General features: G+C 34.5%; 1 protein-coding gene across 2 annotated transcripts; it reads left to right on the top strand.

Annotated features, from left to right (window-relative positions):
* Positions 1–3,466: 3,466 nt before the first annotated feature.
* LOC129270687 (major facilitator superfamily domain-containing protein 1-like) lies at positions 3,467–23,480 on the top strand. Of its 2 annotated transcripts, none has more exons than XM_064106437.1 (13): positions 3,467–3,959; positions 5,797–5,897; positions 7,442–7,551; positions 9,928–9,983; positions 11,642–11,785; positions 12,340–12,425; positions 12,753–12,908; positions 14,622–14,755; positions 16,276–16,390; positions 17,712–17,849; positions 18,506–18,645; positions 19,760–19,874; positions 22,935–23,480. In XM_064106437.1, exons 1-13 carry the CDS (start codon positions 3,935–3,937, stop codon positions 23,097–23,099), a joined length of 1,485 nt encoding a protein of 494 aa, XP_063962507.1. In that variant the 5' UTR covers positions 3,467–3,934; the 3' UTR covers positions 23,100–23,480. The 2 variants fall into 2 exon arrangements, with proteins under 2 accessions (XP_063962507.1, XP_063962508.1); XM_064106438.1 differs by having other exon boundaries at positions 3,492–3,572; positions 22,935–23,189.
* Positions 23,481–27,523: the final 4,043 nt, after the last annotated feature.

The raw sequence follows: 27,523 nt of genomic DNA, 5'->3' as shown, positions 1-27,523 counted from the left end.
AGGACCTTCTTCACTTTAGGTTTAAACTCACTGATTACTATAGCTCAACACCTTGTGAGATAAATCCCAGGACCTTCTTCAGTTTAGGTTTAAACTCATTACTATAGCTCAACACCTTGTGAGATAAATCCCAGGACCTTCTTCAGTTTAGGTTTAAACTCATTACTATAGCTCAACACCTTGTTAGATAAACCCCAAGACCGGCTCCAGTTTAGGTTTGGTGCAATGCTGATATCAATATCGAAACAACACCTAAATGTCAACACCAAACTTTATATACCCCACTTTTAATAATCTGTAAATCACTGCTTTGTCTCTTAAAAGCAATCAATATCAAAAATGTTTTTACAATTCAAGAAGATAAAAAGCTTTAGAATTACTAAAACATAATTTAGTTCCTATTCATTCATGTTTATGGACATATAAAATACTGTATATTTGCAATAAAGTTCAAGACAACTTTACTAAATAGTATAGATATCATAATATCAAATAAATATACCTCGCTTTACTTATTATTTCAGCTGTACATTTTGTTCTTGATTTTTAATATTATGTGTAGTCAGTACTGGAATAGGAAACCAAATATACAATAAAAATTGCCCTTATCGTAATCATTACCATTATCATAATCATCATCATCATCATCATCATCATAAAAAAAAACAAGAACATAGCCTGATCAGAGCAAAATTACACAAAAATTGTTTAAACGTTAAAGATAACACTCAAGTACTGTAGAGGACTAATGTAAGGGGAAAATATCATACTACTACTCAATGAACCATGTAGTGGTTTCATTAATTTTGAACAATGAACATACCAATTGGTTTTATGGTGGAGCGCTGTGGCCCAGTGGATTAGTCTTCGGACTTTGAAACAGAGGGTCGTGGGTTCGAATCCCAGCCAGGGCGTAATTTCCTTCAGCAAGAAACTGATCCACAATGTGCTGCACTCAACCCAGGTGAGGTAAATGGGTACCGGTAGGAAGTAATTCCTTAAAAAGCTGTGTGCGCTATGAACGCCTAGCTTAGCCGGGTAATATAGGAGCGCCTTGAGCACCTAACAAGGTGGATATGTGCGCAATATAAATACCCTATATTATTTTATCAAGAGAGTAAATTCACCAATTGCATGCAAAGTATATAACAAAGCCTGCTTAATTTCTGTGCATAGCTTGTGCAAAGCCTGTGTGTAAAATCTGTGCAAAGCCTGCACTAATAAAAACTCGTATACTCGTAAATTTAGCGGGCGCGAGCAAGCTAGCTATCATGATCCCTCCTGTGTTTTGATTCATTGAATATTTATTGGTAATTATATACTAAGTACCATCCGAAGGCGTACACCCCCAAAAATATCACGACCAAGAACAAAAGAGAAAAGGAAAGAGAGAAGCTAGGGCCCGGAGCTAGGGTGAATTATGATCTTTTCATTAATATCATGTCAAAAATCTATCACAAAGTTGGATTTCAAAAGTAAAAGTGTTAATTTTTTTGCTTGCTCGCAACTTGTTATTAATTTTATGCGATACGCCATATAGAGCCCCCTCAAATTTTTGGCTCATAACACCACTGGTCTGCCATCATATATTGAAAAATTAGCCTGAGATAGCAAGAGAGAGCAGAACCCTCGAGCTTCCTTGGCCCTTTAGTAACGAGACCTCGCTGGACCCCGGCCGAAAAGGACTTCGCGTTCGCGATGTGCGCTTCGCGCTCATCAAGTTGGAGTCTCCAGTTTGCTAGGGGATCCAGCTAGGAAAATTTACAGATCATGCAGAACAGTCGCTGAAATAGTATACATAAGAAATATACAATTTAAACAGATTTTTTTAATTTTTGGCTCCCCATAATTCTAGTACAGTAGACCGTGGTCTTATATATAGTTAAACCCATACGATATTGTGATATATATATATCTCTATGGTTAATGGGATGGTCCAGGCTGGAAATATTTATATCTCAATAAATAGAGTAAAGTTCACAGCAAAATGCTGAAAATTTGATCAAAATCGGATAATAACGAAGTTATTGAATTTCAAAGATTTGCATTATTCCGGTGAAACTGTTCTAGGCATGTCTTTATGAATATTCTTTAGGTGGGCTGATGATGTCAAATCCCCAAGGGGGTTCACATTATACAAGCTATGCTTTTGAGTGAATTTCCCATTTCCACATATACCTTTCTTCTATCTAAACTATTTATTATAATTTTACTACAAAATGTTTTGTATTACTTCAGATGTTAATTATCATTAATGTTTTGTAAATATTTGTTATAATGTATGAAAAATGATTTGTATCAATATTTATGTCATTTCTGTTGGAAATAAATCTGAATCTGAATTGTTCTTTTGTATTCTATTATATAAAATTATGTTTATTCAAAAATGTTCTACCATGCAAGAATTAAAACAATTGGATTGACAACTGAGTAAGTGCATTTATTGCCACATATCCTATTTCATCCCCGATTTCATCATAATGGAGACACATCATTTACACATAATAAATGAAACATTTATGATTTCATGTCCGGGTTTCATGTAAGAACATCAGAAAATGGAAAGTGGGGATGTGGCATCATCAGCCCACCTATTGAATATTCATGACGATGTGCACATAATTGCTTTCACAAAATATTGATAAAATTAAAAATTTAATAACTTCGTTATTTGTTATCCAATTTTCATGAAATTTCAGCATTTTGCTCTATGAATTTTACTCTATTTATTTACATACAAATATTTTCAGCCCGGACCATCTCTTTAAAGGTCAAGTCTACCTCAGAAAAAATGTTGATTTGAATCAATAGAGAAAAATCAGACAAGCACAATGCTGAAAATTTCATGAAAATCGGATGTAAAATAAGAAAGTTATAAAAGCTTCGCTTATTTTTAACAAAATAGTTATATGAACGAGCCAGTTACATCCAAAGAGAGAGTCGATGATGTCACTCACTATTTCTTTCGTTTTTTATTGTTTGAATTATAGGCCTACAATATTTCAATTTTTACGAATTTGACAATTAGGACCCCCTTGCTTGAACCACAAAATGTTAAAATAATGGAATTCCACGTGTTCAGGGAGGAATTAAACTTCATTTCACATGACAATGACGAGAAAATGATAATATTTCATATTTCATATCATAAAAAATACAAAAGAAATAGTGAGTAAGTGTTGTCATCAGTTCCTCATTTGCATACTGAACGAGATGTGCATAAGTTATAACTGTTTTGTGAAATGAAGCGAAACTTTAAAATGCCATAACTTTCTTATTTTACTTACGATTTTGATGAAATTTTCAGTGTTTTGCTTGTTGAATTTTCTCTTTTTAGTCAAATCAAGCTTTTGTTGGGGTGGACTTTTCCTTTAAACCCATCCGACTTCAGAATACGGGCCTACAGGGGCACTGGCCCCACTGGCACATAGAGATATATACTAATAACGCATGACCTCAGGTGACTGCTCACATGACTTTCTTTTGATCACATGATGCTGTGAGCTACTAACTGTGCATGCGACACAAAAAGCTGTAACGTTGTTAATGTTGTGACTTGTCGCTTGTGTCCGGTAAGCGTTGTTGTTATTCGATTGAGCCAGGACTGTCTATATAAATATTACTATTATTAGGCCTACAATACATGTAGGACAACTCGAATTTGCTAATTTCTGCCAGTAAGACAGTAGCCTGCTTTGGATTTAACTTACATCAAACTTCACTTCAGTTCAAAGACAAGAAATAGCAGAAGCCAGCCAGAAATGGATGCTCCCGGTGGTGGATGCTGAGACTGAGAGTGAGAGTGAGATTGAGAAATCGACCCACATTAGCCGTGCCCGTGGGCGTGGCTGTGACATATTTTTTTTTGACACATCTGAATTGAATCCAACTTCTTTGAATTTGTCGTGACAAAAGTCAGAGTGAGACAGAAAAAATGGTGCTTCTACACGCATCAAAATGTAAGTTAAATTGTCTTTGACTAAAGTTAGGCATACTAACCCAGGAGCTCACCGTGTATTACCTCGAGCGAAGTTCATGCAGGCTCCACTCCACTTCACTACCGCTACACTACGCTTCACCTACCCGAACTTCGAGACCATGAACTCGATCGGATATTCCGAGTGACAAAAGGTGGGATTTTATGGGAAGAAAATACAAAATTCATGCAACATCACGATCTTTAAAAACAAGTGCAACTAATATTCTTACTTTACACAAAGTTTCACTTCTTTTCCATGCTTCTATCAGTCTCAAAATTGATGATTTAGAGCCAACATGAAGTTCCTCACACGTATAAATATTAATGTGCTGCCGACTTCAAAACATCGCATGCGGGAGGTACCGGGTCTGGTCCGAGCTCGGACCCTCGCGCGCATGCGATGTTCTGAAATCGGCAGCGAATTATTACGTGTGAGGAACTTCATGTTGGCTCTAAATCATCAATTTTGAGACTGATAGAAGCATGGAAAAGAAGTGAAACTTTGTGTAAAGTAAAAATATTAGTTGTACTTGTTTGTATAGATCGTGATGTTGCATGAATTTTGTATTTTCTCCCCATAAAATCCCACCTTTTGTCACTCGGAATATCCGATCGAGTTCATGGTCTCGAAGTTCGGGTAGGTGAAGCGTAGTGTAGCGGTAGTGAAGTGGAGTGGAGCCTGCACAAACTTCGCTCGAGGTAACCGTGTATTTACCCATACTCACGGGACAAGGGTAGATTATGGTCAAAATATCTAGCAAGATAAATTGTGAAAACAGAAATTATGCACTTACCACGATTATATATATGGATGAAGGTCTATCGAGTGGTAGAATCCTGACATCGAGGCACAGACTGGAACCTCAAAAAACCGAAAAGTTCTCTACTACCCCAGTCTCGTTCGTCCATTTTGTTATGATTCATCCATATAATTGTGGTAGGCCTAAGTGCATAATTTCTGTTTTCACAATTTATCTTGCTAGATATTTTGACCATAATCTACCCTTGTCCCTGAGTTAGGCATACTACTAGTGACTAACTCGATGTTGAGCTTCAGTCAGACTCAGTTTATGATTTTATGAATACTTCTGATCATGCATTGGCAGTTGTCCATGACCATCCATGGACCATGCTCGTGCTGCTAGACAGCTCAAATCTGTAAGTGTAAAACATTTTTACTTTTATTACTGAGGCCTACAACATACCGTAGTCCAGTTGCAGTGGAACAACCAAATTGAACCATCAAAAACTTCTTTGCTGTGATAGTGAAGCTTTCGGTCTAAATACACAGTATACAGTATCTACTTGTACTCCATAGTGATATATTCTAGACAAAAAAAATAGTCTATTTTCATTCTCTGTCTTTCATTTTTGTCTTCCCAGCATTGCGCAGAAAGCTCGGAGACTATAAAGTTGCCAGTTTTCTTACAGAACAGAGGCAGTGCAGTGGCGACAATAAAAAAATGATCACCAACGTCAACACAACACATGCTTTATGTTGCTCAGATTGGCCTACATAATTTTTTCCAGAGACCAGAATCCTTTTGGCGCACATTTTTTATTTATACTACTAACTAGAAACGATTATTTTTCTAAAATTTGATTCTTTATGTGTGCATTTGAAATTATTACCAGAACTGGCATTTACACTATTTTCATGTCAAATCTGAATAGACCATTATTTGATCTGATTATTATTTCTTCAGATCCAATATTTGATAAGCCCAGGTTTTTTAATTTGATTATTGATTTTCCCCCTTCAATCAATAATCAATACAATATTGTTTCTTTTTTTTTGTCTTTCCTCCGGCCTCCAGCTTATTACAGGTTTGTGGTTCTGTTCTTCAACTGCATGTTGACATTTGGAACATACTTCTGTTTTGACATGCCTAGTGTGTTACAGGGTGTCTTTCAAGGGGTAAGCATGAAGAGAGGCTCCGAGAGGGTCAAAACTAATCTTAAATCTTACTATTACAGGGTGCTACATAAGCACTTGCCCGATTGCCCGGGGCAAGTAAAAGTTAGAGTCGGGCAAGTGTTTTGAAGTAAAGACCAAAACTACTTGCCCGAATTGGGCAAGCAAAATTCTCACAGTAGAATGACCAAAATTAGGGTCGATATGATATGATATTGTCCCTAATTTTGGTCATGGCAGGCAAGATAAAATCACTCTGGAAGAGAAATGCAATAACAAGGTAGATCAGTTCATGTCAAAAGAGAGAAAAGGGTCAATGGTTTATAAAACCGCCAACCTTTCTTTTGAAGAGTTAAAACTTTTTTTCAAGGATTTTTTCGGGCAAGTGAAAAAAGATTTTTGGGCAAGTATATTCCAACTATTTAAAAATTTACTTGCCCGACTGGGCAAGTGCTTCTAAAAAGTTATGTAGCACCCTGCTATTAATTTGGTTAATATTGCTTTCCATAATGACTTTGAATGGCATACCTATATATTGGCACCCTGGCTCTCTCTCTCTTGCGTTTTTTCTCTGCTAAGATCGGAAATCAGCGCGATGTTTAAAGAATTGAAAAAAAGATATAGAGAAGACAAATGAGATGGGGGAGAGCCCCCCCCCCCCCTCCCCAAAAGATACAAAATGATACAGTAACATCTTGAATGACAGGATGAATTTCAGTACAAACAATGCAAGGTAATTGTTTCTATCAATACACTCGAATCTGAATCTGAAGTTTGTATAGTTAGGCCTTCATGTACATGTATAAATATACATATTTATTCTTGAACTTGACCTTATAACATCTGCTGAACATTGTCTTAAAGGGGATGATTACCCTGAAGAAAAGTTTGTTGTAACAAATAGCAGAAAAAAGTAATTAAAAAAATTGCTGAAGGTTTGAGGAAAATCTGTTATAGATTAGAAAGTTATTAGAATTATAAGATTTGTGATGTCATTATAAACCATCAGCTGTGTATGTTATGTAAAATAAAATGCATGAATTTAATTTTTTTTCTAAATGGACCCTGATGACTTATTTTTGTTTTCTTTTCATGATTGGATGTGAAGTGTTTTGTCTAGTGATGTACAAAAGGTACAGTGAAAACCTTTTTCATTTTCAATTTTCTGAGAAAATGACATTTCTTTGATTTCTTTACCAATCACTATCTAGGAATGCTGCTCGCATATGATGTCACAAATCAAATAATTATAATTAACTTTTTCATTCTTTGATGGATTTTTCTCAAACCTTCAGCAATATTTGTTAGTATTTTTCTGCTATTTTTGCAATAAACTTTTTGTCAGGGTGGACTTTCACTTCTCCTTTAATTCTGATAAGGTAATATTCATATTTTGAATTGAGGTTGTGTTCCATTTTTTCATCTTTCTTAATTACCCTTGTCTACCAGTGGGACCTACATTACATAAAAAGAGTAGGCCTATTTGTTTGATGGTGGTTGTGAGATTGTCTCATGCCTTTTTAATGTATGTTGTTTTTATTTCACAGAACCTTACATGCGATAATGCATCTGTACACTGGAATGCATCAGACTGTGAAGAAGGATTAGGAATGTCCTATGTACAATATAACCTTCTGTATGCAATTTACGCTTGGACGTAAGTTCCATTAAAGAAATAATTCCCCTTTATCAGAAGGGATCATCCTTTTTCAAGGACAAGTCCACCCCAACAAAAAGTTGATTAAGATAAAAAGAGAAAAATCCAACAAGTATAGCAGTGAAAATTTCATTGAAATCGGATGTAAAATAAGATAGTTATGACATTTTAAAGTTTCACTTAATTTCACAAAATAGTTATATACATATCCTGGTCAGTATACACATGAGGGAATTGATGACATCACTCACTCACTATTTCTTTTGTATTTTATTATATGAAATATGGAATATTCTAATTTCTCCTTTATTGCCCTGAACATGTGGAATTACCATTGTTTAATATTTTATAGTTCAGTCAAGTTGATCCTTTTTGTCAAATCTGTAAAAATTTAAATATTGTATAATTCAAACAATAAAAAACAGAGAAATAGTGAGTGAAGGACATCAGCGATTCTCTCATTTGCATGTGACTAAATTGTGCATTTAACTATTTTGTGAAAAATAACAAGCGAAAATTTAAAATGTCACTATACGTATCCGATATTGATGAAACTTTTATGCTTGTCTAACTTTTCTCTATTGATTCAAATCAACATTTTTCTGAGGTGAACTTGACCTTTGATAACATAGCAACTTTTAACCTGGCAGCAGTTTTCCTACATCAATTTGTGAATTGTTTGGTGAAAATGAGATAATGTACTCTTTCGTTATTTTGAGTGTGAAGGACACCATCTATGTCATAATGTACATCTTTTATAATATAAATAAATGATAATACACTGTATATAGCAGAAAATCTACCTATGTGCTGTAAGAGACCCTGAAATGCTTGGGAAATCAAATAAAAAAGAAAAGGAAAAAAACTTTTTAGATATATATGTTTTAGTCTGATTTTAAATGTTTCTACTGATGAGGAAATCCTCATTTGATATAGCCAATTATTCCACAATTTTAGGGCTGCACCTGAAAATGCTTGGTCTCCAACATGTAGTGCAGTCTTTGTTTTACAGACAGGGATTTGAAGAAGCAAAGTATCTGTGGACTTTGCATTGTAAAAGTTCAGGGGCATTATTCTGGGGTGATTTTTTCTTTAAAATATTTTATTGTTTTAAAATGAAATTGGTATTTTATCAGAGATATAATATGAATTTCTATCTGTAATAAATTTTATCTTGCATCTAAAGATGATAAGCAACAGAGCAGTGCCTGCGTAGACATATATCCATTGCATATCTCACAATTGCAATACGGATGATCTGCTTGCACCCATGTTACTTTGAATGAAATATATAATAACCATAAAATAGTTTGGGGGCTATTTTGTCTCTGTTCATTTTAGCGATACATGTTTCTAGGTGAATTAGCTCCAGATTTTGAAATATTGAGAAAGAAAACTGGTGTAATCATTGTAAGCAATACCTTGACATTGGTCTTGTAGAATAAAGAATTATTTCATAAGACTTTTCTTGACTAATATTGTCTTTGAAATGATGCTTGTAATTATTTTAATATTGACATTAATTAATAAAAATGATGAGAGGATTGTAATTTGGAAAAAAAAAATTTCTGTAAAGTCACGCTAGTGTATAGTGTAAGTGCATCTGAATTCAATAAATTGATGCAATCACGCTCCTTTGCCACACCTGGCGGAATGGATTTTCATTGGTTGAATGAGATGAGAGTGCTATAAAACATTTCTCATCGGATAATTGCTTCAAAAATATGTGTGTCTTACAGAGGTATTAGAGTACCAATTCGGAGAGATTTTAAAGGTATTTTATCTTACTGGTTTTTAAGATATTTTATCTCAGATAAAATTGATCTCAGAATACCATCCCTGAAATATAACAAGGGCTTAGCCAATTAGTGCCTTGTATACAATGAAAAAAATCTTGGAAACTACAGTGTATTGCAGATCACTTAAGATAGGGGTAATTCCTAGGAAATGTAGGTTGACTAGTTACAAATCAGCCATGCACATATCTTTTGTAATTGCTGAAGACTGTCAATTCGAGACAAATTAAAAGGACCAAAATTTGCACAGGGAGCACTTGTCCTTATGTAACCTCATTCATATTTAACTGAGAATCATCAGTGCAATATCGCACATTTACTTTTCAGGACTGAGTAAAGTACAAAAATACTCTACACAGACAGAGGGCTGTACTATATTTTGAAAATGAAGATATAAAGAGAATGTAATTAAATTATTGAGGGCATTAAATCTTATGTCAAAATGCTAAAAAAAAACTTTCTATTCCTTCTTGCTCTCTCTTTCTCTTTCTTTCTTTCTTTACTCCTTCCATTTTATTATCACCAAGTTATATTCAATGATACCTTCTATGTTATCTTTTCATATCTTTTGTTATTGCAGTAATGCCGTGGTTGTTATTGGTGCTGGATTCCTCATTGATAAAGTTGGAAATCCTGGTGAGACATTTCTTTTCAAAAGAGATCTTACATGTATACATTACAGATTCATGTATTTTTCATTCCTGATCCTTTTTTTTTGGAGGGGGGGGGGGGGGTTAGAAAGATGATGTTTTGTATAACATATCTCAACTATGCTTTGTCAATTTATGATTACTTGACCTTAGTTCTACTCCAGTTTTCAGGGACTGCTTGTAAAGTATATTTGTATAGTTTCTATAGAATTTAGATTTATCTATCTTTTAAACAGTATAGGTACCTTGTCAAAATCTGTGCCAAGACTTAGTAAGAACCCTGCCCAAAAGGCACTGTTCATAGCAACTTTCCTGCTTTCTGCATTGCTTGGTTCATGGTGAAATGTAAACATTGGTAATGAAAGGCTGCTTGTGAGATTCCCAAGTGAATGATGCCGCTGTGACTTTTGACAAGATACCTTATTCAAGCTAAGGGCTAGTATCAGCCCAAAACTGCCCAAGGCCATCTAATGCCCTCCAATGCCTATCAAATATTTGTAGACTTGATGCCAAACTGAAGTGTTCTATTGGGCTAAGGCCTTGGTGTAGTGTGTTAATTCAGTTCATGTATCCCATAGAAAACACCATTTTACTATTGATGCCCATTTTCAATAACCCTGGATGCCCCTTACACCATCTTCTCTTTCCTTTATGTGCCTTATTAAAAAAGGGCCTTGCCCCCTTTGAATTCTTAATTCGATCCCTGCAATCTCTAGTAGTGGCTTGAGTATAGGAAATGATTTGAAGCAACCCTTAAGTGTTTATAATACTCCAGAATGCTTAATTAGAACAAGAAAATTTCATTAAAAAATCCAAGCCTGCTTGAAATTCTATTCATTTCATTCCCACATGCTTTACCTGGTAAAGCTAACGTGTACAGAAAACAACATGTGGGATCAAACTATAAACGGTTAAGTATTTATCAATAATTATTTCTGATCTTCATTTGCTAATTACTCTGTGATTTTAATTTTACCTGAAAAATTGTTCGACAGATATCATTCATCTGTAGTTTTTATAATTCTATGTAAGTTTTGTTCCATTCTGCAAATATTTTATTTTATTTCATGTTGTTACCAGTATGAGAGTTTATTTTTAACAATTTGTCATATATATATTTACTTTCTCTTTCTTTCTCACCCTCCTACCCTCTCTTCATCCTATCTCTACATTATTTCTTCTTGCTTCCCTCATCTATCCTTTTTTACAACATGCTTCATCTTCTCTCCTTCATGTCCTGCTATCCTCACTACCCTCTTCTCATTCTTTCTAACCACACTCTCTCACTTTATGATCACTCACTTTTTAATTCTTTTCCCCCCTCTTTTTCTCACTTTCATGATGTTATTATTTTTCCCCATTTACATTTTTTCATCCTTCTTCCTCACACTTTTCTCATGTTATCACTCTGTTATCTCTTTATTTCCTTTCTTCCATCCTCCCCTCCCTATCCTCTCTCCTTCCCTCCCAATTTTATCATTTATTAAAGTCTTCCTTACCTCCCACTTTTCCCCTCCCTCTCTTTTTTTTCTGCTTCTTCCTCACTTTCTATTGTCTGTCCTTTCTTCCTACCCCTCTCCCCCATTTCCCATCACTTTTAATTCTTTCTTGCTTTCCTCCTTCCCTCTCTATCATTATCATCAGTTGGTCTATTTCTATTCTCTGGTCTATGTTTGACTGGGTCTTGTATCTTTGCCCTGGGTGCTAGCTTCAAAGGATCATCAGCCATGTTTCCTGTGATGCTCTTTGGTCGTCTCCTATTCGGTTCAGGCAATGGATCCCTTACAAGTGAGTGTCCTGGCAATCTATTTGTTAGTAGCTACTGAAATATTTGTGTATGACTGACAGCTGGTAGGTGTTTCATAAAGCTGTTCGTAAGTTAAGAGCGACTAAAGTTAAGAACGACTGGTGATCCTTTCTTGTGGTAAATGGTATATTCCTTGGTGATGGTTAAGTGCGTAAGAAAGGTTCACCAGTCGTTCTTAAAGTCGCTATTATCTTACAAACAGTTTTATGAAATGGCCCCCAGGTTTGTCAGTGGGATGCTTTGTGAATTAACCTCTGTTTACTTTTCAAAATTTTTAGCCAACAGTCTTGATTTACTGTATTGAAAGTGAATCCCCTAACCAGCGATGATGTGCTATTAGCTTATGGATTGATGAAAACGTTATGTTTATAAGGCTTAATTTCCTCAGTATATTGCAAAATTCAAATTGAAGCAATCCCTCGTGTACTGCATTAATTAGTTGCACTGGGACTTCTCTCAAACATCCACAGTCCCCTGTTCAAATACTATTAGACATTTGATATCAGTAAATAATATCTTATTATCTTCTCCACAGTTGTTCAGAATAGAATTACTGCTTTCTGGTTCAAGAACAAGGAGTTGGCTTTTGCATTTGGAATAACACTGACATTCTCAAGACTGGTGAGACAATATTTATTTTCTGTTGCTTTATATGGCTTTATTTTGCTTTCTTTGGCTACTGTGATTAGACATATGTAACTATAGATGCAGTTTTTATGTTGAAAAAAATGTATATTTATGGGGGGATGGATCATGAAGCAGCTTGTTCATTGATGAACAACTTTATGACAAATTAAAAATTTGACAAGCCAAATGTGTGCTCTTAAATGTGTGGTCTTTGATATAATCATATTAGGAATAAGAGTTGGTAATCCTGTATCTCAAAAATAAATATGTTAACAAAAGATTTAATGAAATGAAGTTTTGTTTTGAAATACTTCCATCTAGGGAAGTGTGCTGAATTTCTTCTTCACCAAGGAGTTTGAAGATACCATGGGATTGATGTGGACCCTTTGGGGTGGGGCTGTACTTTGCTTGACTGGCTTCATCGCTGCCATAGTAACAAGCATCATGGATACCTCAGGAGTCAAACAACTTGGACTGGTAATTAGACCATGTTGATTTACCTGAATAATAATGATAATAAAAATGGTAATATCAGTTTAGGTTAACCACTATCAGCTGGTCGTGTAGTGAGCCCTGCAGAATATAACATGTGACCTGACCTTCCCAAACCAACATTTAAGTGAATTAAGTGATTTTTGAGCTTGAAAAACTACATCTTAAACTTTAAAATGATATGTATAACTTGTCAAAATTGGTCAACAGTAACCCAAACAAGTACTTGATTGAATGGAGAAGAAATTCAGTGAGAGATTCAAAGAAGAAGAAAACAAAGTTTAGGGTTCACCCAAGCATTGTGTGAACTGTGCAATCATTGTGAAACGTCCAAGCAGACCAAAAAGAATACTAATAATAAAGGATTTGTATAGCGCACATATCCATCTTGCTAGGTGCTCAAGGCGCTCCTATATTACCCCAGCTAAGCTGGTCTACCGATTCCGGTGTGCACAGCTTTTTTCAGGAATTAATTCCCGCTGGTACCAATTTACCTCACCTGGGTTGAGTGCAGCACAATGTTGGTAAATTTCTTGCTGAAGGAAAACACGCCATGGCTTGGAATTGAACCCACGTTTTTCAGATTGAAAGTTGAGAGTCTTAACCAAGAGACCACGATCCCCCATACTGACAAAGAAACTCTTGTACCTCATCTTTTATTTAATTTCAAAACTTCAAATTTTGACAGTTCATGGTAGAAGAATTACTCTTTCAGATAAGATAATTTTTCAAATTTTTGCTTTTTTGAAGACCAAATTATTGTTTTTGCCACTTACAGAAAACCTTTCCTGGCAACTTATTGTTGGTTGTTGTGTGGCTGGTCACATAATGTTCTTACCCTTTATCCATTCTAATATGTCAAACACCTGGCTAGAAGAATAAGGGTCCCATTTTAAAATCCTTGTTATGACTCAGCCGGGATCAGTCATATACCCTTCTGCTCATAAGGCAGGCACTCAACTACTGAGCCAGCATGCAGACATCGTGCATGCAGCACCTATTTTTTTCTTCATGTGTTTACCCTCTGAAATTCCTCTATAAGACATCAGCTTACAGATTCCATTAATTTCAAGAGTTCAAGTTCTTTAGATGAGCAGCATTATCAGATATATCTTGTTTCTGTAAATTTTTCTTGCTCAGAAAACATGACACAAAGGTAGGAATTAGGAAAGCTGATTGACCCCCCCCCCCTCCCTCCCCAGCAAGCCAGAAAAAGTGATTTTGCCAATTGATAAATAGATATCACACCTAATCGTCTCATTTTAAATCCTGGGGGAAAAATGTATGGGATATCAGTGATAGGAAAGTGGCTACAATATGTGTAAGATGTTTTCTGATTGCTAAATATAATGTATTTTGACAAAGCATTTAAAGTAGAATGATTGCTGTGATAAAAGCTCTGTACCTGACAGGGGACAGAGTGCTCCACCAGACACTTTCACTTTCAGCAAAGTGCTTCCTGAAATGGTGGTGACCTTTGACCTTTCATTTTGTTTTCACATTATTTTTGAAGGGATAGTGGCTTTCAAAAATGTTAATGACCCTTCTAATTTTCTTTTTTCCTTCAAAGCTTTGCCCCCCCCCCCCGATCACATTTTCTAGGTTTGCCACTGGATAAAAGTAAACAATGATGACAAAATTAATAAGTGTGTTTCAAATTCATCTAAAGGCATTTGTTTTTTATTTTTATTATGACAGGAAGATGAAGTGAAAGAGAACTCAAAGAAAGTGAGACTAAGGGATATTTTAGAATTCACTTTACCATACTGGCTCTTGGCTCTTTCTATCATGTTCTTCTACAATGGTGTTTTCCCTTTTGTAGCTGATGCAAGGTAATTCTTATTTTATTGTTTACTTGTTTACATGTAACTCTATATTAACTGGGCTCTTTCAGACCAATATATACTGGGGGGGGGGGGTCAATTTGACCCCCTCATATCTTGGCCGCTGATCGCCTAAATAGTGAAGTAGCATACAATAAATCCATTTAAACTAACAAAAGTAAAAATAATCATACATTTAAGATTTTTGGTTGAAAAACACAATTTGCATTGACTTTGTACACGGAATCAAGTTTTTGAGCAATTTTGGGTCTGACATGCGCTAACAAAATGTTGTGTAAATTTGGAACCGTGTCGTGGGTCGCAAATTTTGTTTTAAAAATGTGCAAGACTTGAAAGTAAAAAGTCAGCTAGCAGCGTGGTAAAAAAAAATGCAAACACAATTTCCATTGACTTTGTACACGGAATCACGTTTTTGAGCAATTTTGGGTCTGACATGCGCTAACAAAACGTTGCGTAATTTTGAAACCGTGTCAGGGGCCGCAAATTTGGTCTCGAAAAATGTGCAAACTTGAAAGTAAAAAATTTATCGAGGGGGGGGGGGGCCAAATTGATCCCCCAGTTAGATAAGGGTTAAAGGGACTCTGTCTTGAACTTTCATGTGGAGTAGCCAGACTCTGTGAAAAGCACAGAAATAAATGTAACAGAGAGCTCTGTATCTTTCATTTTAGGGGTTATGTCCCATCAGGTTCATTCTTTAGACTGCATCTCATACCGTTAGGCCTGGGAAAGTAAAGTTTAAAGTCTCTTTTAAATTTTGGTAAACCTCCAAAAAGTGACTGTCACTATTCCAGTTCATTGTATGAATGCCTCACTGGCGGATCCTGAATCTGTTATGATGTGGATGCTATGAATAAATAATTATTGGATATGATTTTAAAAGAAAGATTTATTGTGATCAGATGCCCGAAACCCTGTTGGTTTTAACTTGCACTTGATAGCCTATTTTATGAAAAATGGCAGAGGGTCTTGTTTCATAAAGATCTTTTGTAACAAACTAGCATGGGATTGCCTGATTTCAAATATCTCTTTTGCATTTATTATTGATTCTAGGCTTTATTAACAGGCCCAAAATATGATTCAGACCTGCCAACCATTACACTTTTATAATTATAACTGTTCTTGCAACCATATTATGGCATGTTTTCATTGATTTTAAAATACTATATTTTTTGTGTTTTTTTAAAAAAGAAAATCATATCCTATTGAGAGAAATGTGTCTCTATTTCATAAAAGTTTCACCAGTTTAGGTAAGTGGATGAATTTGATTTCAGGTAACTAGACCAAAGGTCAAAGGTCATTTGTGGGTCAGTAATTCAAAATACAGTTTTGAGGATCACTGAATACAGTCTCTCATTCATCCAAGAGGTAGGCAGATCTGGTTTTAAGGATACTTTTGAGAAATTCTTTATTTTTGTTTGAGCTTCCTTTATTTTTCCAATATGATTCCTTTTTGGGGGGTTGCAGAAGGGTGAGCAGCTCTGATAATCCTTTCTTTATCTTCTTTGTAGTGATTTTATCCAGCAGAAATATGGTTACTCTTCTGATTCTACTGTACCTGCCTATCTTGCTGGTGCTGTCTATGATGCATCCCTTCTTCTCTCACCATTTCTTGGTGTACTTATAGTAAGTGATCCTGAACTATCAGATGACCCGGGTTTGACTTATGTAAGGCTGACTCGGTACACTGTACAGTAAACCATTCTGGAAATCTTGTAATTCAAGATATTGTAAATTATCTTTATTAGAGCCGTAGAACAGTTTTTAAAGTGGGTGGGCTGACCATGCAAAGCAACACAATTACATGGTCATTTTTGTCTCACTTGCATATAAGAGCGAGACTATAGGTGCCCCTTTTCCGACGGTGGTGGCGTCAACATTGAAATCTTAAAGTGATTGGCTAACATTGATTTGACTTTTAAAAATCTGAGCTAGAAGGTCACACTTGTCACCTGTGTCTGTGATATGTTACAAAAATGAAGCCCAGAAAAAATTGCGTTCGAAAATAATTATTTAGTGCTTCAAAAATTGAAATATAAAGTGACCGAAAACACCATCTTATTTTCATCCCATACACTTATGTGTACTATTTAGGCGTCTATTAGACACCTATTTACAAAATCGGGGTTTGCCTTGTAGTTTTAGCTTTTCATTCTCAATAATGGTTGTTTTCAGGGTTTATTAGTTCTAATACATTCACTTGTACACATGTTTCATCTTGGTTTGAGAATTTTTTTAATTGGCTGCTCACAAAGTTAAACAATACCTTTAACCAAAGATTAAGTTTTTGAAATGACATCATAACTTAGAAAGTGTACAAACCTAGTTCATGAATCCTGGAAATATGGTTAATCAAGTATTACTGAAGATTCTGCCCGAGTTACAGGTCACATGACCCAGATCAAAGGTCATTTGGGGTCAATGAACTTAGACCATGTTGGGGGAATTAATAACTCCCATCTTTTAACGTCCTTTGGTCTGACCCGGCCGGGGTTTGAACCCCCGACCTCCTGGTTGTGAGATGGACGCTCTACCAACTGAGCCAACACACCGGTTTTTGTTGATACTTTGCAATTGCATTAGGGTGGAAGTTGGACCAAAGTTAGAAATAAAGGAGTTATAATTATTCATAGTATTGCCATGCTGAGCCATGTAATAGTGGATACATTGCCTTCAATGTTAACCAGTTTTAATCCCCTCCCCTTGGCATATATGATTGAAGACTAGAATTCTACTTGTCTCTTGTAAAGTGGTGTGCTAGTGCCCTTTGGTACTTTGGTAAGGCATGAATCCTCATTACCAAGTCCCTTGGAGAGGACCTTAAGACGTCTGTCCTCTGGTTGCTTGCTGTCAAGCATTCATGCTTTTTTAGATCACTTAATACCAATCAGGTAAAAAACAACACCTTTTGCCAAAAAAAAATAATCATATTTTGTTTTATCTATAGGATAAATTTGGTATGCGAGGTATCTTAGCTCTCACCTGTGCTATAGGAACCCTACCTGTCTTTGGTCTCCTAGCCTTTACTACAGTCTTTCCTCTTGTTTCTACATTATGGTTAGGGATCACATACTCATTTGCTGCGGTAAGAATCATTCCATTTCATTTTCAATTTTCCATGAAATGACTCCATATCTTCAAAACACTTTTAAAACATTTTTTAAATGTCTAGACTAAATTAGAAATATTTAATGTCAGGTTTTAAATTTGTAGATGTTCATGTACTTTTTGCTGCTGTGTTTTTTGTTCTGTTTGCATAAATGAATGGTTATGTTTATAAGTTTGACACCTGCCAATTATATATTCTTTTTTTTATAGACAATATTTTAAATTTTGAATATTTTGCAGAGAGAGAGAGAGAGAGAGAGAGATGAGAGTGACATGATGATGTCTAATATTTGACACTGCCGTACTATGCTAGTGAGATAATTTGGAGATGTGAATCATCACAATTGATTTATAATATTTATTTCAAAAAGGCACAAAATCTACTATTTATAATGAAATTATTGTTATATCAAGCCTTTTTCATATTTTTACTTTTGCACAAAGAAAGTTTTAATCTAAATTTGAGAGTAAGTGTGATAGGAAATGCACAGATACCAATATCTCTTACCCAAAGATTACCTGTACAAAGTCTTCCAAAAGAATGAGTTTGTCTTTTAGTCACATAGTTGAATTAGTGTCTTTTATAAATCAACATTTCGATTATGATTATGTTACTTCTGATCTTTATTTCAGGCTAGTCTTTGGCCTTCCATACCGTTGGTGGTTTCTCAGTCAACGGTTGGCACGGCGATGGGTATCGCAACCTCAATCCAAATGATTGGTATCGGTATATCTAACGTTGTTATTGGTGCAATCCTTGGTGATACAAATTCGTAAGTTTTAAAAAAAATCTTGAAAAGATTTACTTTTAGTAAAAAAAAGAAGATGTCATTGATGTTATTCAAGACAGTTAAAAAAAATCTGATTTCCTTGATACATGTATATACATTAGCTTGAAATATTAAAATTATTTAAGATTATAAATGTTTTTCTTTTAAAAAGCTGCAATTTTGTAAACTTTGCTCTTGTAGCATTCAATAATTCACAGTACTATTGTGTTGTCATAAAAGGATTTCTTGTTTTTGTGTGTATAAACAAAGAGTTGAAAGGGTTTTGGGAATCTGTCTTCCAGGAGAGTGTTTTAACATTGTTTTGTCATCTTACAACTTTCCTTCATTTTGTTTGACTGAGAAACTCAGTGACTGTTGGATAAGACATCTGAAAAGTCCTTTCATGAAATGATTCCTTGTTAGGGGATTCCATACCTGTGATTGAATTTAATGCTCCAGAACAAAGATTAAATCAATTTGCTAAGATGCTTATGTTTGAAATAAAAGATGTGTGTGTGTGTGGGCTAAGAGGTTACTTATGATAAGGTCAAAAGTCATTTGAGATCAATTAACTTTGGCCATATTGGGGGTATTTGTTGAATTCCCATCATTGGATAGTTCATGAAATGTGGACATAAGGGCAATCAAGTATCACTGATCATCTTGTACAAAATAGGTACTATGATCAAGGTGAAATGTCATTTAGGGTCATTGAACATAGTATTTATCATTATATGAATGGTGTTTTTGTGAACAATTAATCTTGGTTTAATACTGTACCTACATAACATCCTTTCGCCTAACACCCGTTTTCTATATATATATATTCATTATTTTTTCTTTGTCAAATGAACAATTTGTTAAAAACAGCTCATCTAACCAAATAGACTAATTGGTGTCAGACCAAATGTTTATTAGATGAAATAGGTATATCCTGATTACTAGTACACAAACTGGTAAATAGGCCAAATGGCAATTAAAAATGTTTATTGGATGAAATGAGACTACAGTGTAGGTAGGATTAGACCATGTGGGATGAGACTAAATGGAAAGTAGATGAAGTGGATGCAGACTAAGCGACTATATTTTGTTTTATAATTTTGTTTATTTATTGCAGACAAACGACTCAAGAGACCTTACATAAATGGACCCTAACAATGATCTACCTTTTTGCTAATATTGGTGCCTGTGTGGTCTCTACTGTATTTCTAAATATAGTAGACTCAAGAAGGGTAAGTTTGTGCCTTTAAATATAGTAGACTCAAGAAGGGTAAGTTTGTGCCTTTAAATATAGTAGACTCAAGAAGGGTAAGTTTGTGCCTTTAAATATAGTAGACTCAAGAAGGGTAAGTTTGTGCCTTTAAATATAGTAGACTCAAGAAGGGTAAGTTTGTGCCTTTAAAAGGGAAGTTCACCCTGATGATATAGATAGTTTGATAAAAGTAGAAAAATAATCCATCTAACAATTTACAGAGAGTGAGGAATTTCAAAGATTTGAATTTCCAATGCCACATGCCAGCAGCTGACCCATATGTCAAGTAATACCTGTATGATTCCATTAATTTTCAATTTGTAATGGTTCGTGATGACTGAAAATGTTTTTCTTGTAGAAACGGGTACGAAATGATGTGTTTAATGACTACATGAATGCACATATACATTCATTATCAATTTTGTTGGAAAATTGCACTTTTTTCTCACCTGCATAGCAGAGTGAGACTATAGGCGCCGCTTTTTCGACGACGGCGGCGTCAACATCAAATCTTAACCAAAGGTTAAGTTTTTGAAGTGACAGCATAACTTAGAAAGTATATGGACCTAGTTCATGAAACTTGTTATGAAATTTATGTCACATGCCTGATCGGTTAACTCTTTTTGATCTTTAGTGGGATTTTGTAAAATTTTCACCTCTTTTATTTTTCTTTTCTTTTATTGAAACCAACTTCATGCCAGATTTAACTTCCCCTTAACTCATTGAGTGCTTCGTGCACGCTACGTATCCTACTATAACATGCCACACTCGTGCTAGCACGCCTACTATTGATTGCTTTGTGCTTGCATTGTTTCCTACCCTCGCCTGCTTCGTGCATGACTGCGCACATTCGGAATTACAATCATTGTTACGCCGTTTTGCATTGTATTGCGCATCGCATGCACGCCGTAATTAGCACTATTGTGTGCAGTGCGAACTCTGCTTTCTGACAGATCAACTTACTCACGCGGTTTACATTCGACTTTTTCGAGTATTTCTACATTTTTTACAAGATATGGCTCCGCCTCCGAGAGGGAAGAGACCTAGGTTTTTTGATCCATACAAAACACTCCACAAAATAGAACTACTTGATACAACTCATATTTTAGCAGTAAAGATAATAACCAATCCATATAATGAGGACACCATTATAAGGGGTATGAAATTTTCTACAACTTTACTACACAATATTTTGTGGATAAACTAATCGTTAGAGAGTTACAAGCAATTGTAATCATGACTATTGAAAGGAGTGAATACGACTCGTGATCCCCAAATCAATGTGGCACAGGGGGGTTTTGTGGCTGGCACAGGGGATTAGCATCGGATTAGCACTGTGGCGTTGGGTTAGTAGTGTGTATGGCATGTTAAGAGTTAAAGAAAGATTAATATGTGAAATTCATGACTTTGTCTACATGGTTCAATAGATTATGGTATGTATGCTGAATGAAACCTCAATTAGTTTTTTTACCAATTAGTTTTGTGAGATATGTTTGTACTTATTTATTTGAGGAAGGAAATAGAGAGTAGTTTATGGAATGCTGAATAATAATGAAATTTTATGTTGTAAATGCTGTGAAATACATATGCATAGTGATTTTCCCGAATGAAAGAATAGTTGGTAAGGTTATACGGTGATAATTTGCAGTAATTATACTTTGTGTAGTATAATATATGTACAGTAAGAGCGAGGAATATTTCTTACAGAACTTCAGTTAAGAGAGAATTGCTTTATTCTTTTCATTCCCTTTATAATTGTTATGGGAGTTGTGTACTTGTAATATTCAGTTGGAAAGTGTGTATAGAATAGTTGCAATTAAGATCTTGGGCCCGTCTTACAAAGAGTTGCGATTAATCCAATCAAACGCAGCTATGGAAAGCCAGCAATGTCAAAATCTAAAATCCATGTTTGTTCCGAAATATTTTCTAGATATGGCGTAAATTCATACATTCAGTGATTTCTAGAAAATTCAGAGTGCTTCTCTTTGCATACAAAGGACACTGCAAATTTTTCTGAGGAAAAATGATGACATCAATGGAATTCCATACAGTTGAGGTTGATCGGATGGATTGTAACTCTTTGTGTCAAGATGCTATGAGAGGACCCCTCTGGAGAATGTCATTGCACTGCAGAGCAATGAACGTGATCCATCCAATATTATGTAACATTATGCTATTCAGGTATTCTTATATAAATTGATGGATCAAATCAATTTTTTTGAGCACATAAGTGTACTGAATCCTGACTTCATACTTGACCAAAGACTCTAACTGTACGACGGCCAGGCTTTTCTTCTTGTTGACAAGTTAATCCACAGGACATTCTATTCACCTTGTGTAATCAGGAAAAGAATGGGTATCTTTCAAAATAAATTATGAGAGCTTGAAGCATGAGCGTTTTTTTTTTTATATTCTCATCCGAAAACTGGACATTTCAGGCATGTTTTCAAATGCAGAACAAGCTGTGTAACTCAATAAATGCAAAAGTGAAACACAAAGTGAATTTAAAAAAAATTTATACTGACCCAAAAGTTCAAAATGAAGAGGATATGGATATCACTACACATGATGCGACCACGAAGTTTGAGCTGAATTTTTTGTTTGCGAATTAAACCCCAAAACAGTACATTCAAAGCGCTTTTTGTAATCATGTTGTAATCATGAACACAATAAGTATCTAACTTAAACAAGTATTGCGAATACAAACCGATGAAATATTTGATATAGTCCTACCGACCTGAAAAGGTGAAATTTCAAGAAGTGCTTGTGGGAATTCATGAAGAGGATACATATCTCACTAATGCAAGCACGTAGCATAGCTGAATTGTAAGTACTTTATTGTAATCATAAACAGGATGCATATCTTGCTGAAACAAAATAATGAAATTTTGATAAGTTGATAAATCTATAGTGCCTATTCCACAAGATGAAAAGTGTTTATAATGCAATCCCTGAATAACGTACAAATTACCAGGCAGTGAGAAGTTCCGCATGAAGTTTTATATCATTTGTCTTTATCTTTTTTATCTTTATCCTCTAGGGGCGTGTTCTGAATCAAAGCAAGAAACAGCGTCTTGCCATCGCCTGCCAAAGACTTCAAGAGGAAATTGATGATAGGAGCTCACAAATCACAGACTACGAAGATTCTTATGAGCCTGATCCTCTCCTGCGTCCATGTCGAGGAACCATTAACAGGAAGATATGAAGCTGTGCAGGGGTCTCCTTGGGAGCTTATCATGAAATGGATGCTTTATTCCATATTTACCACAGTAATCTCAGTAATCAATATCAAGGAAATGTTATCGGAACTTGAAATGTTGATCAAACTCTCACTGCTTTGATCAAGGCTGTTGAGCCCATTGTTCTCTTTGCAAAATTGATGCATCAATGAAAAATAATTTGTTGATTGTGTCTGCCTATTTTGACTTCAGTAATTGCAATTTGTTTATCTCTTTACTGAACTGATTTTAATCTAGATCTGTGCATTAGGCCTACCCTGTATTTTCCAGTATATTATTCAATCACTTAAATATGATGATAATAATGATGATAATATAATAATAATAATAATGATAATGATAATGATAATAATAATAATAATAATATAAAAATAATGATAATAATAATAATGATAATGATAATGATAATGATGATAATGATAATAATAATAATAATATGATAATAATAATAATGATAATAATAATGATAATGGTGATAATAATAATGATATAATAATAATTATAAAATTTGTAAGGCGCTTAATGCAGATGTTTCTAATCTCTCAAATTTCTGACTATTTACTGGATTGTAAAAACAAAATTGTAATATTAATAAATAAATAAATTACCAAAACTTAAATTTAAAGCAAAACAAGGAATTGAAGCAAATATGTGCATCACCATATAGACTAATCAACAACTAATACCCAGAGTAGAATATCTAGACTTTAAAGTGGGTCTTTAACAAGGTCTTAAATTGATAGAGGGATGTAAATAACATTGAATTTTGAAACGCGAAATAAATCAATAATAGCATACCTGTCAACTATCCCTGGTCTTGATATTGATTGATTGATTGATTGATCCACAGCATTTATATTGCGCCATTTATCTGTTAAAAACATTCAAAGGCGCAGGCTCATCCAATAGGTTAATCACTACACATCTGCCGAAATAAGTGAGTTTTGAGAGACTGTTTAAAGAGTTCTATGCTATCACTTTCACGAAGTGAAGAAGGGAGGGAGTTCCAAAGGCGTGGAGCAATAGAAGAAAAGGCACGGTCTCCAAATCCCCTTAGGTGTGTGATGGGTACATGAAGAGTGATGCCAGTACCAGATGAGCGCAAGCCAGGACGTACACGGCGCTGTTCTATAAGGGAAGTCACATATCCTGGAGCTACACCATGCACAGCCTTGAAAGTAAGAAGGAGGATTTTGAATTCGATCCTGTACTTAATTGGTAGCCAATGCAACTCTGTGAGAATAGGGGTGATGTGGTCATATTTCTTTGTACCAGTTAGCAGGCGAGCAGCAGCATTCTGTACGCCTGATGAAAGAGAGAGCCACTGTCAATCACTGTTTTGATATTTATGTATCTATACTAATATATAGGAAACTCTACATTGTCCCAAATTTCAGCTTCTGTCTTCCCACTTGTTCCAATATCTTGAGTTTTAGGGTTGGCAGGTATGTAATTATAATCACAGTGTTAACTAATAGTTTTTTATTTATTTAATGATATCAAATATTTCATTATAGTCATTTGCAATGATTCACACACTTTGTACAATTATATTTGTGTTGGTGAAGAAGGCAGACAGTTATCTCTGTGTTGTCATATCATAAATTAGGCTACAATTAAAAAAAAAAATCAGAGGATTATGATTTGATAATTATTTATTAAAGCTTATTACATTTACATAGAACAAGTTGTAATACACTTAATGAATTTGATATTGAAAGTATCATATTTAGTTTAGACATGGAATGCAGAGAAGCAATACCAGTATTAAATGTCATGTTCTTTTCATTATTAATTATTCTGAAATAATATATATTTCCTATTTCATAGAGTTAGTATTATTAGTTTTAAAATCTTGCCTTATTGTTCTGTGGGAGTGGGGATGGTCAAAAGGAATTCTTTATGTTAGATGGGAAGACATTTTTGGCCATTTGACAGTATGCCTACACATGTGGTATATATCGTACATTCCACTCTTGAAGTAGTGGGTATTATGCTACACGAATTGCTACATAGGAATGTATGATATGTTTATTTTTTATACAGTATATTATATTCTTAGTGTGTAAACACCAGGGTAAATTCACTAACAACTAAAATCAATTTCAAGTGAGATGAAATCGATTTCAAGACAATTGGATTGGCAATTCACTAAATTGTAATTGCTAACAGAAAGTTGATTGTAAAGATTGATCGTAATAGACCAGTTTGGAGATAACTCAGGGTAGGTTTTCTCAAATAGGATAGGCAAATTTGAAAGCAAGATTTTATGTAAGCATGCCTGACATAGCAGGATGCTGAAATTGCTCATACCAGGTGACTAAAATGGCGTGTCAATGAACTCTTTATGAAAGTATTTATTACATTTCTACTTTGAATGCATCATGATGTTACTATTAAAATGTACTTGGTCAACTATTAAATACCAGTTGCTAATGGATTCATTGTTGCTTTCCAGTGGATCAGAAGGCTGAACCACAATTCAAGATATCAAAGTTGGTGTTTATCTCATTGAATATTAAAGTACCACCATGCTATTTGAGTTCAAACGACCTTCTGTTCATACAGGACCCAGTATTAGCCTGCACAATTATCAATGTAGTATCAGAATTTATATTTTTATATGATTTCAGTTCACTAATTACTCAGATTCTCATGATTTTCTGCTTTACTGTTTTACCCATAAGACCATTAGCAACCACCCAACCCCAAAACCAACAATAAGTCACCAGGAAAGATTCTATGTAAATGGCCAAAATAGGAATTTGGTCTTCAAAAAGCAAAAATTTAAAAATTAGGTTATCTGAAAGGGTAAATTCTTCTTATTCATGCTGTGAAATATTCAGGTTGTAAAGTTGAATAGAAAGCACGATACAAGAGTTTCTTTGAAACAAGTTATTTTTTTCTCATACTGCTGGGAAGTTTCATTGAGATTGCACAGTATCCACATCTCATGCTTGAGTGAACTTCAAACACTGTTTTTTCCTTATTCTGTGAAGCTTCAGCTTAATAATAATAATATGATAAATTTGTGTAGCTCAACCACTATATTATACTCTACTGAGCTGTGGTTACTCTTATTGCTTATACTACTTACTAAAACAAAAACAAAAACGATGGTCTACTTAAACGCTTCCCTACATAGATGTGTCTTCAATAATATTTTGAAAGCAGGTACAGATTGGGACATTCTAATTCTAAGGGGGAGTTGGTTCCACTGTATACAATCAAGTAATTGTTAGGTTATTGTTTATCAATTTTGAAAAGTTATATATCATTTAAAGCTCAGGATGTGCCCTTTCAAACTCAATAAAGTTCTAAAATTCATTTTAGGTGACTTACTGTTGGTTTTGGGATGAGTGGTCACATTTAGCCATGAGAGTAGTCTGCATATCAATTGAAATATAACTTATATTTACATTATTTATGTTTATTTGTAATATGTATATAATCAATGCTAATTAGGTATATATTACAGAATCTATTGCTCATCTTTTGTAAAAACAATGATGTATCTGGACTGTTTGAACCAAAAAAAAAAAAAATATGATCTGAATAGTGGCATAGAATTGAGTGATTTTGGATAAGTCAAACCAACTCAAATCTGTATCGTAAGTTGATGTCTCTAGGTTAAATAATTGTCTAAGTTGAATCAAATTAATTATGACGTCACTCGGCTGTTAAAACTGTGTATCTCAAAATTTAAAAGTTTTGAAGGCAGCTAAAGTCTATATATTTGAGAAATTTAGCAATGGTGGTAATTCATGTCTAAAAACATTCCAACTCCTGTAGAAAACCTTTTCTAAGCAAAGGAGGTTTGCATCTTATGCCATAAGTCCCAAAACAAGCTTTTTCTGAGCTGTCCTTCAAATTTTTAGAGAATATTTTAAAGTTATGAGGTATAAGTTGGTCTTAATTAATACAGAAAAAATAAAATATTGGTGAAGGTTTGATGAAACCCATCAAATAATAAGAGAGATATGCATTTTTATACTTTTTAATTCATGATGTCATATGTGAGCAGCTTCCCCATATATCATGTAATATAATTTTCATTTCAGTTTTTTATAATGGATTATGAAAAATGAAAATAGTTTTCTTATAAAAGGGGCTAGGGAATGTGTGATACATCACCTCACAGATGAAATCACTTCAATTCTTGTTTTTATATATATATTAAATTTGCAATTTAGGGAATTTAAATCCTACAATAAACAGAGGAGCTGCTTGTTTGTGACATCACAAAAAAAAAGACATTAAAACTTCATAACTCTTTTATTTGCCAGATATTCATCAAAGTTTCACCATTATTTCTTCGTTATTTTTGCTGCTTTTATCATTTCTAACTTATCATCAAGATGTGCTTTAGGTCAAATGTCACCCAAGTCAA

The sequence above is a fragment of the Lytechinus pictus genome, chromosome 11 (assembly GCF_037042905.1).
Source record: "Lytechinus pictus isolate F3 Inbred chromosome 11, Lp3.0, whole genome shotgun sequence".
NCBI classification, from domain to species: domain Eukaryota; kingdom Metazoa; phylum Echinodermata; class Echinoidea; order Temnopleuroida; family Toxopneustidae; genus Lytechinus; species Lytechinus pictus.
The sequence above is the reverse complement of the archived record's forward strand: the minus strand, read 5'-3'. Positions and strand labels throughout refer to the sequence as shown.